The sequence below is a fragment of the Thamnophis sirtalis genome, unplaced genomic scaffold (genome assembly GCF_051295495.1).
Source record: "Thamnophis sirtalis isolate CommonGarterSnake01/CBP01778 unplaced genomic scaffold, rThaSir2_p1.2 scaffold_9, whole genome shotgun sequence".
Classification (NCBI taxonomy): Eukaryota; Metazoa; Chordata; class Lepidosauria; order Squamata; family Natricidae; genus Thamnophis; species Thamnophis sirtalis.
This window is the reverse complement of record NW_028261389.1, coordinates 34,786,765-34,805,700: the sequence shown is the minus strand read 5'-3', so window position 1 is coordinate 34,805,700 and position 18,936 is coordinate 34,786,765. Positions and strand designations below refer to the sequence as shown.

At 36.8% G+C, this 18,936-nt stretch overlaps 1 protein-coding gene across 1 annotated transcript in view; it reads left to right on the top strand.

The window, feature by feature from the left end:
• The window catches only part of NR1H4 (nuclear receptor subfamily 1 group H member 4), a 30,936-nt gene extending 18,466 nt beyond the window's left edge, over window positions 1–12,470 (top strand). The window contains exons 9-11 of the mRNA XM_014064732.2: window positions 2,509–2,655; window positions 8,981–9,094; window positions 11,994–12,470. Of these exons, the coding sequence (XP_013920207.2) occupies window positions 2,509–2,655; window positions 8,981–9,094; window positions 11,994–12,232 (500 nt within the window). The 3' untranslated portion in view covers window positions 12,233–12,470. The remainder of the gene's footprint in view (window positions 1–2,508; window positions 2,656–8,980; window positions 9,095–11,993) is intronic.
• Window positions 12,471–18,936: the final 6,466 nt, after the last annotated feature.

The following is an 18,936-nucleotide window of genomic DNA, read 5'->3' as shown; positions in this document are numbered from 1 at the left end:
AGTGAGCCCCACCAGATCTATTATTAATTTGACAGCATATTATCAAGCACCGGGAAATCAGGAGATTCAGGCAGTTCAAATGAGTGTAAAGATTTATTGCAAGCTTAAGCCCTCTACAAGAATCTGAGCTACTAATGGTCAAGGAAAGTTAAGAATAGAAAGGAATTCAGAATGGGCTGGACTTAGATCTTTTGTGGGCACAAAGGAACTCATGACTGATGATGCATTTGATACCTCCCTGGGGATCAGCCTGGTCATCTCCTACACATATACAGATCTTCGTACAGCCCTCTCATTAGAAAGAGTCTATGGTAATAATTTTGCAGCAGAGAAAATGGTTACACAGTTTCTCTTTCCGATCATATAAAAACATACATTTTCTTCTTATGATGTCTTAAGTTTAAGCCCTTAAAAATTGGAGGGAAGGGATGAAGAGTGATTATGGTAAACCTTTGTTTTTAGAAAATTACAAATCGTCCAGATAGATTTGAAATAATTTTTTGGGATTAATTATAAGAATTCTTCCCATGGGAAAGTGCCATTGTTTTGAATTCGTCTTTAAAAAAAGACTTAAAAAATAAAAAATAGTAGAAGCAATTAGAAGTAACTACATAATTATATTGTCTTTAAAAAATATTATAGAAGAGAACCAATTTTATTTGACAATAGTGAGACTGACTTGAAAGTGGATTTAAATACAACAGGCTACAAGAATGACATGGAAGAAGATATTGCACTGGATATACAAAAGGCTGATGGCCTAATAATTAAAAGGGATATGCAAATAATGAACCAAGAGAATGACTTGGATAATTTTCCTATATTGGAGTTATAAAGGGTTCTTGATTTAAGAATTTTATGAAAAGGGACAAAGAAAAAAATGAAAAGAAATCAATTAGGAATTATTTGGATTAAAGGAATTATTTGGATTAAAGATCAAGATTGTTAGAAGTAAAAAGAAAGAATATAAAGAAAGTTTATTTGATCAAGGTTAAAATAAATATGTTGTTATCTCTGGTAATCCTTAATGGACATTTAATGACATCTGGATTGACATGGCATAGCTTTAAGGATTTATTTATAGATAAGAGATGAGATGAGATATGTATCTTAAAAGAAGGTGATAAATTATTAAAATTGTGAATACTTTTGATGAAGAGGGAAGTCATATATATTTTTTAATTATATTTTTCTTCTTTCATTTTTCAGAAAGTGTCTGTACATTTTCTTTTTCTTTTTTACTTTGTTAGTTTTTATTGTTTAAATGTTAATTTTTAATAACATTACTATAAAAAAAAGAAAATAAACAAAATGTACCTATGGAAGCAGTTAGCAGTAGATTATATAAAAAGTAGTCAGTAAATGTAGTGCTATACTGTTCTAATTTACTAAAAAGTCAGACAGTATCAGGTTGCAGGTATTTAGCTTAAATATAAATTTTAACTCTAGTTAGACCAAGCCTCAGTAGGGAAGATATTATAAATTAAATGTTTGTTTGATTTCATATCTTCATAATTTTTTCAGGGCACTGAAAATTAACATGACTCTAAGGAGGCTTACTTGGGGGTTGATGGAAATGTATTCCATTCACCTTGATAGACCAAGCCTCCAACCCAGCTCTTTTCTATATCAGTTTATGACTAGCTGGTGTGGGGCTAGAAAATAAATACATATAATCTAGAACACTTGTACAAGAGGTGGTATTCTACCATTTCGGACCGGTTCACCCGAACCTGTAGCAGAAATCGTGGGTGCCCCCCCCTCACTCCAGTTCTATGGCATCCCATTTAGGCCCTTTTTTCGCCAAAAGCTCATTCTGTGCCCATGCGTGGAGGCACTTGCTCACATTTGCAAACCGGTAGAGAAGCTAAGTGAATACCACCCCTGATTTTTACCCAGTTATCTGAGAACACAAATCGTTATAATTAGTAAGTAGACCTGATTAAAATATTGTCAATGTTAATAATTCACCTTTAAAATGATATCTTTAGCAATCTTTATTTGAAAACTTAGACTGAAATGGGTGGTGCCTAAATTTGATAAATAAAAATCCTTCCTACTACATGATACCTTATTTTTATTTAATATTATATATAAAGTTCTTTTACACAGTCTATTTCATTAAGCTAATTAGAACAAAGGAAAAGCAAGAATGAATGAAAGAGTTGGAAAGTATCCAGTTAAATACTGAAAGTTGATAACACATCAGCTCTCTTCTAACCCACAAACAGGAAGCTAATTTGTAATATGCTAATTAGGCTGAGAGTAATCACCCTGTGATCTTAAATTAGATTAAGAAAATGTGTACATGTGAAAAAAAACTAGATGAATTCTTGTTTGGTGGCTTGGGAACTGAAACAAATTCACCCTTCAAATATGTCTTTATAATTCAATGGCTTCTTTTTTGTGCTAAAAAAATATTCATCTACTTATTTTAGTTATCCTACAGTATATCTTTGTCAACCATTTTTCTGACTGCTAGCTTAATGTCCTCACATTTTATTTCAGGTTTTCAAATCCTGGATCATGAAGATCAAATTGCTTTGTTGAAAGGTTCAGCAGTAGAAGCCATGTTCCTTAGATCAGCTGAAATCTTTAACAGGAAACTTCCTAGAGGACATGCTGATCTCTTAGAAGAACGAATTCGCAACAGTGGTAGGTGTCCTTAATTAACAGCAATTAACAGCAAAAGGAGACTCACTGTCCTTTAGCAAAAAATCAGTCATTTTGTGAAAGTCAAACTTCTCAAGCATTCAGTAGGAATGGAGTTCAAGACTATCAAAGAATTATAATTGTATTATAAAAATACGAATACTGAAAATAAATGTTCTATTATAATCAGCCGTATTACGGGATATGGAAAAAATCAGATAATGATATGTGATTTCTCATTAAGTTCAGTAAAATAATCTCATCCATGCAAATGCATAGCAATGATAAAACAAGCTCTATAATTGCTAAATATAGATTGAATGGAAAAATTGATATTAATTCATCTAAAATATATTTGGTCATGACTGATGTGTATGATAGTCAGTATATGGTTGGTTTCACAAAATTACCATTACTATTATTTTTACAGCACCTTTCTGTGTACAAAATGTGTTCATTATTGTTTAAATATAGTAGTTACAGTATAGCTAAATATCTCAGACATTATAAGTTGTTATCATTTGAACCACTGTCTATGCTCTGGATTTTATATTTGGAAGGCACACATTTGAGAAACAAAATGAACAATTCCAGATGTGAAGGGAATATTCTTGCTTCTTTTTTCAAAGGTGATCTAGGCATGAATGGGGGTATAAGATAAACATCTGGGACCCTCTCTGCAGGCACATAAGCCATCACGTCAGCTCAGCTCCACTGCGCATGCACATGTGCCTTCTGCCAGCCAGCTGATTTTTAGGTCTCGGACGTGCATACACAGGGGGCAAGGCACATGCAGGAGACGTGCATGCATGCACGGGGGTTGTGTGTGCATGTGCGGGGGCTGTGGGGAAGCACAGGGGGTCATGCAAATATGTACAGGGGGCGGAAGATGGGGGGTATATCATGCGTGCATTGCATTATGGGGGTGGGCACGTTCACGCGCACTATTGGCACACGACGACAAAAAGGTTAGCCACCACTTATCTAGGAGTTAGGCTGCAATTTTCTACCCATTTATATGGGAACAAGTTCTATTACTGCTTAGTATTTCTGACTCTAAGATATAAACCTGTGCTACTCCGTTAGCAACTACACTAATAGATATATGTCCAAGAATTAATAGAACATAGGGGCAATTTACTATCAGATAGTTTTAGTAGTATTTGTTTCCTGTGTTAATGTGTCATATATCTTGTTCTTGTTTTGCTATGCAGACTCTATTTTCTTGAAGACGGATTGTTGAAATTCTATTAAGAATTATAGCTAAAGGTTGAGGGGTTTTAATGAATGCATACCACACATCTTAAATAAATATATTTAAAATGTGTAATGAATATGAACTTCTTCTGACAGAAAAACACCATCTTCAGGATTATTTCTGTGGCTTGCGTTGAGATGATTTTTTAAGTGAAAGTGAATGTCAAGTTGTCAGATAGCTCCTATTGTCCACATCTGTGAAATGCAGCAACAAAAGCTGAAAATATAAATATCCCAATAGATGTTAATTTTTTGATCACCTGTCACAAGGTTGATTCCCAGGCTGAATTCCCTTAACAGTTATCAGCTTTCCCCTTCATAGACTGTCGGGCATTTTGAATTGCTATGTGACAAAGCTTATTGGTGACCTTTCTGACTTAGCATCCTCCTGTTAAGGCAGTACTCTATGGATGATGGTGGTGACAGTGGCGGCAGTAAGACTATCAGCTAAATAACTTGTGAAATGGAACACTTTCTTATAAATAGCCCTGACTTCTTCTACATATTTGTTGTGGCCCTTTGCCGGCCAGCAAAGCTGGCAGCAGAATCAGACAGTCAGGAGGTTGGGGCGGAACATGGGCCAGTCCTGGGGGCTGAGGAAAGCTCAGATGAGGGCTCTGTGTTGGAGACATAGAGGAAATTAAACAGCAGTGAGGCAGAGGAACAGCTGGAGCCTGTTCCCAGTGTGCGCATGCGCAGAGTTGCCAGAAGACAAGAACTACTAAGAAAGCAAGATCGACTTAGGAGTAAAGCCATACCTTGGAGGTGATTGGCCCCTCCCATAGGAAACAAAAGAGGAGCGAATGGGGAGTGGGCTTTTGCAGGAAACAATTCATTCATTCTGTCGTTTCAAGAGTGGAACGTTCTGTTTGTGACTATAAGAGACTCTGTGCCAAGTTTTGCCTTGCCCTGCATTTGGAAACTAGTTATTTGGCAGCTCTCCAAATGAGATAAGGTTTGTGTTGATAAACATTCCTCTGAAAGACTGTTTGCTAAGCCTTGCTGACTGTGAATGAAAGGAATTCACAGTCGTGTAAATAAAAGCGGTTTTTCCGGTTTCTTGCTTTTTAAGGAAGCATGGGTCAGGACAATATTAGTTTAAAAAATGTTTCTATCTAGTAACAACACTCTCACCTGCTTTTGTTCAGTACCGATAGTTCGTCTTTATTTCATGGACTTACTATTTCAGTTTTCAGTTTTCATTAATGTTCACAAAACTCAATTTAACTCATGGGGATGGGCAAAAAAAAGATGTAACATTAGTAAATACATTTTAAACGATTTCTTTGGTAACTCTGAATACTCATTTATACTCTGAATATTCATTTATAGTCATGCATTTTAGTTGCAAAGAAATGTCCAACACATTTTTGTGCATTTGGTTTTAAAATCAACGCCTTTCCAAAGCAAATATCACATTTGAAAACCATAATTTGGCAGTGAAATTGTATTTATTGGATTTTGTCCTGGTTTACAGTTGCAAACTCTTTCAGGACAGTTTGCAAGATTTCAATACACCAACGGCTTTATTAAAATCTATTCCAAAAAATTCCAACAGCCCATACAGGTCATAAAAACATTTTTTAAAAAGGATTAATTATTTGGATTTTTAAAAGTCTGGACAGCTACAACTAATGCAAATAGAAGCCAGGTGGAAAACCCCAAGGAGGGAATTAGCCAGATTTTAAAAAAAAAACATAGATGAAAAACAATCAGTTCAGAAAATACTGTGACCCACTTATTGTTTTTTATTTTCCCAACAGAATCATATACTTTCTTGAATTACATACTAGACAGGCATATATTGGTAGCAATGGACAGTTTCTTGATGCAATAAGTGAAAGCTTTCAGAAAAACTGAAATAAGCCTCTAATGAAAGATTTGGAATTAAGAAAATACCTTGAATAGATAAGATACTGTGAATGAGGTAAAACAGTATGAGTAATTAATACGTGTGTTTACTTCTCAGTAACACAAGAACTAATTTACATTTTGATTTAATATCTACTGGCAGCTTCAAGCCTATCCAGATGAAAGATCTCTTCATCCATATTAACAGCTGTTGTAGTTATTATTAATTAGCTCCAAACCACCTTCCTCAGAGCTGTTTTTCTTCTTTTAATTTAAACATCTAGCTATAATAAATACATAAACTGAATGCTTATTGCTCAACAATAGAAATTAAAATGGGATGTACAATAAAGAACACAAGTCTGAAAACAGACATAAATTTTGAATTATACCAGTAACCAAATACAAATTAAATCTTCCATTGAGCTAAACAATGAAGCCGCTAAAATAATATCAGAATAGTTTTCAGAAATTGTGTTTTACTTGGTTCATAGTAAAAAAAAAAAAACATATGGAAAAACGCAAATCAAGAATGGAAATTCCCTAGATGGAAGTTTTACCTGAAAAAGAAATATAAAATCAAAATCATTAAAAATAATAATAATAAACACAAAAAGTATGTTGAGTCCTCAATTTTGACTATTTCTTCAGCAATTATTCAAAATTATGATGCTCTGAATGGACTTACGACGTGTGCCTGAACTTATCGCTGCACCCCTATAATCATTTTCTCAAAATTCAGGTGCTTCACAACTCCTGCTCAGAGTATTTTGCAGATGTGGCCAAAAGGCCTTCCTTTTGTAGGGTAGCTGTGCCCTTTAGACCTCATGTCCTACCCATCTCACAGCTGCTCTACAGGGGGGCTTTAAAAATATCTCAGAAACTTCAAATGGGGACTAGCATGCTTTGATATGCTCATGTGATGTATCTGCTCATGAGCTACACTGGTTTGTAATATGCTTCCGGGTATTACGAATAAAGTCCTATCTAGCATAGGTCTAGATTATTTATGGAACTGCCTATCTCCCCTGGTGTCTACCCAGCCAGTATAAGCCAGCAGAGTGGGGACTCTGAATTCATTTGATTAAACAGCACCATCTATTGTGATTTTACTCTGCCATCATGCCTGTCTTCTGGAACAACATTCCTCCTTGAAATATTTATGGCACTCATTGTGTTCCATAAGTCCTTGAAGATCTGGCTGTTCTCCCAGGCCTTGAGATAAGGTGAACTGACTCACTTAATGAATGTATTTTTGACTATGTTTTTCTACTGAGTAACTGGATGCCAACTTGCTTACTTGGTTTGCATTTTGTTTTTATTGTTTACTATATTGTGAACCACTCAGAATTAGTTAGAATGTCTAAATTGAGGAGATATGCCTCTCTGCAATAATGGTTGTGTTCACATTTCACACTTCTGTAAGGGGGAATGATTTATTTGGTTTTAGTGTAGCCTGTTTAAACCCGTCATATTTTTAAAACATGTTTTAATATTTACCACATTATATAAGCCCAGCCAATTATAGTTTATTAATAAACTATGCTTAGCTAAACTGTGGCTTAGTGTAATATGAATCCTTTCATCTTTAATAATATAGAAACTAATCTACTTGGAATACAATTATCACTTGATTCACATATATTTTATACAGTATAGCATATTGTTGACTGCCAACTGCCAGCAGTTCTGCAGTTCAATTCTCACCGGCTCAAGGTTGACTCAGCCTTCCATCCTTCCGAGGTTGGTAAAATGAGGACCCAGATTGTTGGGGGCAATATGCTGACTCTGTAAACTGCTTAGAGAGTGCTGTAAAAGCACTGTGAAGTGGTATATAACTCTAAGTGCTATTGCTATCATTATATATTTACTTAAGAAGTGAAAACGCCTTCATCTTGGAAGTTAGCTATTGCTATTGCTCAAACACAAAGTTCCTTGAGTTCTCATTCACATCTGTCTTGTCTAATTGCTGCAGCATGAAATGTTTCCAGTTTATTTAGTACTTTGTTATTTATTATTTTCATAAACACCCTTTTTAAATGGGAAAGCAGCTATTCCTCATAATAAAATAGTGAAATATACCTATAGAATATTATGAGCTGATTTCTATGAGCATGGAATGGTTATTTAAAGTATCACCAAAAAGTGCCTTTCAGATAGGAAACCTACATTTGATCTTGGTCAAAAGTTCAAGAATTTTTCATTAGACTTGCTGATTTTTTTTTACCAATGAGAAAAATGTTCCAGGCTTTGTTTTGTTATACTATTTCAATTTATTATTGTATGGATAAAAATATAATAGATATAGATAAACCTCCCTATAATTTCACATATTGAAATGAGTTTAAGATACTTACGTAGCACGGAAATATTATGCAATCCATAGATCTCAAGAGAGATTCAACATCCAGTTAAACCTGTAATCTGGATTTGAGCCCAATTTCCCATAATGTTTCTCAACTATCTGTATGGTTCTTGGAAATTAAGGAGTGCAATAGTTGGATGCTTATGTATACAAAACAAGATTCAGCTCCCCAAAATATATTTAAGATACTGCAACAACAACAAAAACCCTATTGTGCTACTCAGGTACTATTGAATAAGTCACTAATAATAAACTGTATTTAAATTAAACATGTACTGATCAACTCTTCAAACAGATCAACAGGGAGTTTCCATGTGTGGTTGACCTGAAACTCCCAGTAACCCTAATCAGCATGGTCTACGGCAAAGGATATTGGGAGTTAACATTCTGCAACAGGGCTATAGTTTCCCCATTTCTGATTAATAGAAAAATCTTGATAGTATAATGATATTGTGACAGCAAATAAAATTAATAATGTGCTGCATTTATCTATTTTACAGTTTGAGTTCCGCTAAAGGCCTATACAGAATGTATTTTTAAACTGATATTTATTTATGAAGTTTACAGAATTGGTGCTAGAGTTTTTGTTATTCAGGAAAATAGCGCCCTCTTGTGAATAAAATAGCATATAGCCATCCTATCATGAAACCATAAAAAACAAAAATAAAAACAAAGGGATATAAACCTGACATGGGGAAGGGTGTTTTTTTAAAAAGTAAAAGTATTTTCGCACAGCACTTTCTTTGTTGATTTCCAGGCTCTTGCATAATTTTGGTGTTGAACTGTCTGAATTTTAATTACCATGGATTGCATCATAATTCTATTATAAGTCTACTTTTCCCCATTGCCTTATAGGTATCTCAGATGAATACATAACGCCTATGTTCCATTTCTATAAAAGTATTGGGGAACTCAAGATGACACAAGAAGAATATGCTCTGCTTACAGCAATTGTTATCTTATCACCAGGTAATTAATTTTCTCCATTGTTTTAGAACAGAGTCTTTTAAACTTGTTCAGACCACAGAACCCTAGGGTGCTTTGGCTTGAAAAACCATATTCCAGACAATCAAGTCTGAATTATGTTAACAAATTTTAAGAAAAAAGGAAAGAGGCATGAAAAAGAGAATGCTAATTTCTTATACAGAAATAGAGTCCAAACGCTCTCTCCTTTTCCGTTCATGTAATGAAGACGTCTTAGAATGAAGCACTCAGCAGTATTCCTAGCTGCTGCTCAAGGATCTCTCTCAGGGACGCACTAGGCCCTTTTTGAAACCCTTTCCCAATCCACCCCTGCCCAGATCTGACTCATTTTTAAACTCCATATTTCACCAGCTTCTCTCCTCATACCAAATGTGGTCCAAATCAGAGGTGGGTTGCTCCCGGTTCGGCCTGGATTGGGGAAACCGGTAGTGGTGATGGTGGGAGTCCCCGCCCACCCGCTTAGGCACATGTGCAGAAGTGTCGCACATGCACACACAAGCAAACCGGTAGTAAAAAAAAAAATGGAAACCCACCACTGGCCCAAATATATCCTTTTGGGAATGAGATTTCCTTCAAGCATTCTACTAGAAGGAATGCATTAGAAAGAAACCTGTAAAGTTCTACCCTGTGTAGGATTACAAATGTTCACATACAATTGTTTAATCATAGACATTTCTGCATTAAATGTTTCAAGCAACTTGTTTTACATTCAAAAGACAAGACAAACTACATGTTACGTTAGACTACATCCTCCAGGGTTGGTATTTGGAGTTCTAGTGCAGCTAGGAGAAGACTTAACCTTTTGCCTTCATACTAGGGAGGTAGCTAAGCATTTATTTTTCCCCTGGAGTACAGTTATGATCAAACATTTCAAACACATAGATATATTTGTAAAAGTTAGTACAAATTTAATATCATAGCTCAGTGGTTCCCAAACTTGGCAACTTTAAGACTTGTGGACTTCAACTCCCAGAATTCTCCAGCCAGCTCTGCTGGAAACAGAGAAACAATTCTAGAATTCTAGAATTCTAGAAACAATTCTCCAGCTCTGCTGGCTGGAGAATTCTGGGAGTTGAAGACCACAAGTCTTAAAGTTGCCAAGTTTGGGAACCATTGTCATAGCTGTTAAGATGCAATAGTTCTGATCATTAGCAGCATAAAATGATAGGGGCCTAGCTAGAAGAAATCTGTGAGTTTAGTGGGATTTGTGTATTTAGAAATACAGAAACATAAAACTGATGGCAGAAAAAGACCTAGTGGCCCATTAAGTCTGCCCTTTGAGGGAGGAGTTGTTTTCTTATATATTTAATTTTATCGCAAGCATATTTAAACTCAGTTACTGATGTTAGATCCACTACTCCAGTTGTTTGGAAGTTGTTTGCAAGCTTCCACTACTTTTTCTGCGAAGTAATACTTTCTCACATTACTTTTGAACTCTCCTCCTGTCAGTTTGAGGTTATGCCCCCATGTTCTTGATTTCTCCTTAATATTGAAAATATTGCCTTCTAGAACTGTATTTCACACCCTTAATATATTTAAAAGTTTCAATAATGCCCCCACTTTCCCTTCTGTCCTTGAGGCTGTACATACTCAGTTCTTCCAATCTCTCCTGATACGTTTTGTTCCTCAGACTTTGGACAATTTTTATTGCCTATCTCTGAACTTACTCAGTCTTATGAATATCTTCTTTTAAGTGAGGTCTCCAAAACTGGACACAGTATTCCAAATGGGGTCTGACTAAAGCCCTGTATAGTGGGATTAGGACTTCCCTTTTCCTGCTGGTGATCCCTCCAGTGATGCATCCCAGAATTTTCTTTTTCAAAATAGCTGCCTGGCCACACTGTTTGCTCATTTTGCACTCTTCTGCTATGAGCACACCCAAACCTTTTCCTTCTATTGTTCTAACACTGTACCCTTCAATCCTGCACTCTACCAGAGGATTTCTTTTTCCCTAGGTGTATGATCCCTAAGTATGATGCTTACAGTATCCCTTTTGTGACCTTTTGAGAGCAAAGTCAATGGGGAAGCCAGATTCACTTAACAACTGTTACTAACTTAATAACTGCAGTAATTTACTTAACAGCTATGGCAACAACTGTGACAAGGTCACAAAATGGGACAAAATTCAATTTAACAACTGTCTTACTTAGAAACAAAAATGTTGGGCTCAATTGTGGTCATAAATCAAAGACTACCTGTTTCTACCTGGAAGTAGAAATAGGATTTGAATGAAAAAAATTTTCATTCTCTAATTTTTGTAGGCATGGGATAGTTTTTTAAATTAAAATCTTATAGAGATAAGATTGTACCTATGTTCCTTGAAGCAAGAGTATAACAAAACCAATTAAAGCATGCTCTCACATTTATTTTTTATTTTGTCTATTGCTACCATTGTTAAAATTATGGGCAAGAATCAAAAGTACAAAAATACTACTACTAAGAACATATATGAAGCAATATTTAATGCAATACTGTGAGCCAAAGGCCTGTGAGAATAAAAGTTTTGAGTGCCTTTCTAAGGGGAGAGAAGCTAGCTCTACTGCAGGCAAAGTATTCGAGTTGTTATACTATCTTTGCATAACAGAGATAAATATTTCTGCAATAATAGGATTTTTAATTATTTCTATTATCTCAGGATCAGAGTGTGCAACCTTCTCTATAACAATCTGTAGTATCAAGCAAGCTAATAAGTAAAACTAATCCCATCAACATTGCAAGTTTTTACAGACACGCAATATTGCATACAATAAATATATGGGAACAAAATAGCCTATGAACAGAGAAATGTATTTCACTTGCAATTGGAACACTTTGGTCTTCATAATTTGCATATATGAAATAATGCTTACTATTTTTCCCCATCTTCTTTGAAAATTAAAACCAGATCGGCAATACATAAAGGATAGAGACTCTGTTGAACGGCTTCAAGAGCCTCTCCTTGAAGTTCTGCAAACATTCTGCAAGCTTCATCACATGAATAGTCCTCAACATTTTGCTTGTCTCCTTGGTCGCCTTACAGAATTACGGACTTTTAACCACCATCATGCAGATATGTTGATGTCATGGAGAGTTAACAATCACAAATTCACACCTCTTCTTTGCGAAATATGGGATGTGCAGTGACAAGGCTGGTTTTTACTGGATCATAAATAAGTTAGCTGGAACAACAAACTTGAATCCATAACATCAGTGTATTCATTCAGTGTTTTTGAATTGTAAATATTTTCTTAAAGCACTTAAAATAATTGATGGTAAATCATTTTCATTGAAGTTTACATTTGTGTCTGTTTACATAGAATATCTGCCATGGTTCTTAAGTTCCTTGAAACAAAAGTGAATTTCTATTTGCCTGAACCAAGTCCCTGTTATTTCTTTTGAAATTAAAGTGGTATACTACAACTTCTTCTTTTTCTTTTCATCTTTCTTTGTTATAAGCCACTACTTATAAGTTGATAAATATTTCTCAGAGCCAAGTTGAATGCCATCTATCAGTCCTAAACTATCGGAAACTATACCAGCATAAAACACACTATCTATCCTGCTGTATATACAATATTGGCAAATGCTTGTTCTTATTTACAAGATGTATTAAAGACAAACTTATGGGTTCCCTCCTTTCTTACCCAATATCACCATCTCATGGGGAAACTATGCACCAATCATTTTCCTTAATGTGGATCAAGGCTGGGAAGGATGATTAGATGGTTCCACCACAAAACCGTGGTAGACTAAAGCGCGCTCGACGAAAGCGCGTACGTGACGTCATCACAGCGCGACGAAAACAGCACACTGAGCGGTAAACTTAAAATTAACGCGTAAATCTAAACCTAACCCCCCCAAACCTAACCCTAAACCTAACCCTAAGCCTAACCCTTAACCTAACGCTAAACCTAACCCTATACCTAACCCTTAACCTAACGCTAAACCTTAACCTAACCCTAAACCTAACCCTAACGCTTAACGTAACTCTAAACCTAACCCTAACCCTTAACCTAACCCTAAACCTAACCCTTACCTTTATGTGAATCGGCTTGCTTTAAAAGCACTTTTTAAAGCGCCCTTTTTTCTCCGCGGTCGTATTTGTCGCGCTGCTGATGACGTCAGGTACGCGCTTTAATCGGGCGCGCTTTAGTGGACCGCGGTTTTGACGGGTCACGGATTAGACAGGTGGGGTCAGCCATCTTTCAAATCTTTGTTCCAGTTTTGCACAAATGCATTCAGAAGAAGTCTGACTATTGGCTGGTAGGGTAATTTTGAAATATTTCCTGATTATTTTAAATGATTCTCTTTCTCACTAATCTTTTCCTCCACTATTCGCCTGGGTAAAAATAAGTTGTTTTTCTCTTGCTAGATAAAGTAACTTAATACCTACATAACACAATGTATGTACAGAGGATGATTAGCATCAGTGTTGACCGCTCCTAAATGAAAAATATTTTTTTCTGGTTCATAATAGTGGCCAAGCTGGTCCATATGCCGTGATGCTTGCTTAACCATGCTTTTCAACCAACTCACAATGGGACAGATTTATAGAACCTGGAGACTAGGACTGGGACACTACAATGACTTTTCCCCACTATATGTTAAATTAAATCCTGTTGTGGGTTAGCTTTACCAGAGCAGAGGGCAAGGAATTGTCTGGATTGGGCCCTAAAGGTTTTTTTAAAAAAAATAACTTTATTAAGTTAAAAAAAAAAACAAAATACAAATTAACAAAAACAAAAAAAAAGATTAAAAGAAATGTGGAGGGGATCAAGGAGGGAGTTAAAAAGTCACCACAGAAAAGAAAATACAAAAACCAGTTTTGACTTTTTTCAGTATAAATTTATAATAAAATAACCCCTTACTCTAAATTAAAACAAAAAGAACATACAGTCAATATAAAAATTAAATGAAAAACTAAGCCTATATAAAATAGCCACTTATTCTCTCTTTCCAAAGAAAATAGTCCAAAAGTGGTCTCCATATAGAATAGGATAAAGTTCTAGGTAGGCTGCACCTGTCTATATAGAACTAAACATTAAACTATGGTATGAACCATAGTTAACAAACCAGAACACTTGCGTCCACAACCAAACTAACCCAAAAAGACAACACCATGTAATAAGTTAACACAATGATCTAGGCAATAAATGATACAGCACACAATACAGGTAGTCCTCGACTTACAACAGTTCATTTAGGGACTGTTCAAAGTTACAATGGCACTGAAAAAAGTGACTTATGGCCATTTTTCACAGCTACGACCTTTGAAGCATCCCCATAATCGTGTGATCAAAATTTGGATGCTCGGCAACTGGTTCATACTGATGACTATTATCCCAAAGGTGCTTTTTCAAGAGGCAACTGGATTTTCTTGTTTTCCTTTGAAGACATTTTGCTTCTCATCCAAGAAGCTTTTTCAGCTCTTCTTGGATGAGAAGCAAAATGTCTTCAAAGGAAAACAAGAAAATCCAGTTGCCTCTTGAAAAGCACCTTTGGGACAACCATGACAAGAATCTACAGACACTTAATGGCCATTGCTATCTCGCCCATGTGATCCCCCTTCTGCAACCTTCTGACAAGTAATGTCAATGGATTCGCTTAGCAACCAGGTTACTAACTTATCAGCTGCAGTGATTCACTTAGGAAGGTCATAAAATGGAGCAAAATCACTTAACAAATGCCTCACTTAACAATTTTGGGCTCAGTTGTGAGCGTTAAGTGGAGGACTACCTATGCTGATGCTGGTCCACGCTGACCTCTCCAGTGCATTTTGTTAACCAAGGTTTACAGTTTATTCTGTGGCAAACACAGCCATAAATATGTGTAGGATTGTGTTGCAACATGTTTTATACCGAGAGATAAGGAACCTCTGATTGCGCTTCTGATCTATTTCTCTGCCTCCACACTGACTTTTCTAGTCAGGGCTGCTGGGTGTTGCAACCTCTAATCCGCCCCCCCCCCCCCAAAGCATACAGAGGAAGGTTAAATCTTGACAACCGCGGCCTGACTCCAAAGCAGGGTGTAGTGGAGAGAGGCAGAACCTTAGCAAGGTTGCCCCTATTCCTGCCCGTCCCCTGCCTTGTCTCGGCTGAGGAGATAACAACACTCGGTCCAGACAGTAATCCGCGGCGACTGTCACCTGACACACACACGGCAGCAGGATTCCCCCCCCCCACACACACACATACACACACGCACGACCGCTGGATCCCTTCCGTTTGAATCCCCCCTCCCCCAGCACCAGCATCGCCACCCAGCCTTTCGCTACGGACGCCGCAAGGTACCCACCCATCCCGACAACTGGCTCTCCCTCCCCTTTCGCCCAGCCTCCGCCTCGCCGGCCTGGGCCCCGCCTCGCGTCAGCTGATTGGGCCTTTCGAACTGTTGCGGGCGGACGCGGCCGAATGAATCAGGGAGCGCTGGAGCTCGAGAGGATTCCCTGCCGCTGCCGCAATCTCACGTGTGTCCCCCGGGCAGAGGATGCGTGGGGGGTGCTGACTCTGGGGTTTTCGTAAGTATCTCCAAGTTTCCCCGGTAGATCGCAGGGTCGTTTGATTTTTTTTTCCTGGCTGAAGTGGGTCCCTGAAGCAGATTTGGGGCTGATCACAACCTACTAGGCTGAAGCGTGGTTGCTTGTTTATGGCTCAGTAGAGCCTCTACGTTCCCTGTGCCATACAAGGGGATGTATTGCCTTCAACCTCAAGGCGCTAATGCTGTTTCCTTGCTTCCTTGGGTTAGGGCTATGGGAAAGTGCTGGCCATTTACACAGAAAAGGGGAAGAAAATCAGTTCAGCTCTTGATCTCTGTTGCAGTGACGCACCATACGATCTTGACCAGCAGTTTTCTCGCCCGGAGGAAACGGCTTTCTGCAACCTCAGCCCTCATTCCGGCAGGTATTTTTGGAAAATGGGAGCTGTGGTCCAACAGGGAACCAAGTTGTAGGAAACTTGAAATAGAAGCTATGCTGACTTTTTACCGCATTTTGCCAATGGCATAAATACTCAAAATACAGAAACTCACAAACAATGAAAGGATGTGACATAGTATAACAGCCTGTGGCAAGTTCTTCCTTACCCTGGCTGATTTTGGAGTTCGCAAGTTCTGAATTCAAGGTTATATGGTCTACTCCTAATTTTAAGACAGTGTTTTTCAAAATTGGCAAGTTTTAAGATGTGTGAACTTCAATTTCCAGAATTTCCCAGCCAGCATGCATTAAGTTTGAAAAATACTAGTGTAAAGTAATCCTATAACATAAACTGTGATATAAGTTTAAATAAACTATTTTTAATTGTGGATTTATATAATAACCTTAAAAATGGGATGCAATTATAAGGCGTGTTACTAACATCGCATACATAATTGTATATATGGTTATGCATATGATTTCTGTAATAATTCACCGGAGGGTGACATACTCATCCCTCACTACAGCTGCAGCGTCCCCGGCAAATGAGTGAAGTTGTTTTGTTTGGTTGTAAAACTGTACTTCGCATTCAGTCCTACAGGTTCAGAGATGTGAACCCCAAATAATTTAAAATATCCTTTCAGTTTACAATTTGAAGGTTAAACTGTAAAGTGTAAAAATAGCAGGAAGGATCCCACAAGAACAATAAAAATATTGAAAGCTATGTATTCCTAAAAAAAATGATTTCCCACAACTTCCAGAAGATTAAGAAGTGTTTCCTTTGGAAAAATAATTTTGTTGAGTTAATTGCCCAAATGTCTTCTCCCTTTTTCTAACTATTGTTGAAAAATTGTTAAGACAAGGACTCCTCTGAAGAAAGTATCTTTTTTCCTGGTTCTGAAAGATCCTTGCTAGTATTTTAATTCTACCAAAAATTAATATGCATCTCTTGTAATATTCAAATAGCATTTGAAAGGTTTAGTTGAATACTACAAGATAGTATTAGCTGAAATTATCACATGTAGCTTGTTCCTGTTTCTGCTTGCTTTGTAGGTGGCCCACTGAATTCAGTAGCATTTTCACACAAGTATATGAACACGATTATATTATGACTGGGTTTATGTATTTTAACCCATGGTTTATTTTAATTAGAATTTGTTAAACAAGTCATGAAGCCTGCTTCTCATGTAATGTCATAAGCCATGATTCACAATGGCTATGATGTGTGAACTGAGGTGTATTTTGTATTCAGACATCACATTCCTAATTCAACCATTTTATGAAAGATGGAGAAAAGGGAACAAACTTAATACTTGTATATCTTTTTTCTTCTTATTTTTTTCCCATAGAACTTCCTGGTTTTCTTAAACCACAATTTCCTGTGGTTATTGAACTATAAATCTGTGATTTGCAAGTCTTCTTTAAAGGCCAAAGGAAGAAATAAAAAAAAAGAAAACCAGGGTGAAAAGGCACATACACACTTCTTATTTGTTCCCAATCCCTCAAATCTTGATTTGAAAAACAAAGAGTATGATTACTGAAACAAGCTGTGTATCAAAGACTAATGTTCAACTATGACTTATTACACCACAATTTAATAGATTCAAGCATAAGCCCTGAAATATAGTTTAGAAAAGGTCCCATTCAACGAGAAAATGCAAATTACATTGTACAATAGCAATAACAGTTAGACTTATATACCGCTTCATAGGGCTTTCCGCCCTCTCTAAGCAGTTTACAGAATCAGCATATCGCCCCCAACAACAATCCGGGTCCTCATTTTACCCACCTCGGAAGGATGGAAGGCTGAGTCAACCCTGAGCCGGTGAGATTTGAACAGCCGAACTGCAGAACTGCAGTCAGCTGAAGTAGCCTGCAGTGCTGCATTTAACCACTGCGCCACCTCGGTGCTCTACAGATAGTCCTTGATTTACAACTTTTTGTTTAATGACCATTCAAAGTTACAATAGCACTGAAAAAAGTGACTTGGCCATTTTTCACATTTATGAGCATTGTAACATTAAACACTTGGCAACTGACTCATATTTATGATGGTTGCAATGTCCCACAGTTATGTGATCACCTTTTGCAACCTTCTGACAAGCAAAATCAATGGGTAGGTCAGATTCAGTTAACAACCATGGTACTAGTTTAACGACTGCAGTGATTCACTTAACAACTGGCAAAAAAGATTGTAAAATGGACAAAACTCACTTAACAATGGTCTCTCTGAAATTTTGGGCTCAATTATATTTGTAAGTCGAGGACTACCTATAATGAGCTGTAATGAGATTTCTGTTTTGGCCTAGTGAATTGTAATCTGAAACACTGTAGCTTATTCCATAAAAAATCAGTCAGTCCACAACTTAACTTGGTATGTAAATTCAGTTACTAAATCTGTAATGTGAGCAGCAAAATTCTAGCCATCAATTTGTGAGTTTCATACTTGTATTTTAATTGATTCCAAAGACAGATGTAATACTATGAAGTGAGCTGATATAAACATCTTCTGACATTTTCTTTCAAGTGTGCAGTTTTTCCCCCCAAATAGTCAGGCTTTGTGTGGCATTCTTGAAAAATGAAGATGCTGAACATTCTTCTAATAGTTCTTTTTTTTTGGAATATTTTCCTTTGTTCAAGCTGATAGTCTGCCTTGCATATTGGGCAGTCTTTTTGTTACTGTGGCAGTTGGCTTGTTAAGGGCCTTGTTCAAATGTGTAAGTGTTCCATCATTTAATGAGAGCAGTATTTTTGGTAGCTGTTGCCACCATATTTTTTTCCTTCTAAAATGTCAATGAAGCCCCTTACATTGGCCTATTAAGACAAAGGGCTTTTTATGTAAATGAACTTTATTCCCTGGTGCTCACTGTGGGAAGCTGAATACATTAGTTAGTAAAGACTTGTTCTACTTTCTGCTTTTTTTGTGTAGTATAAAGGA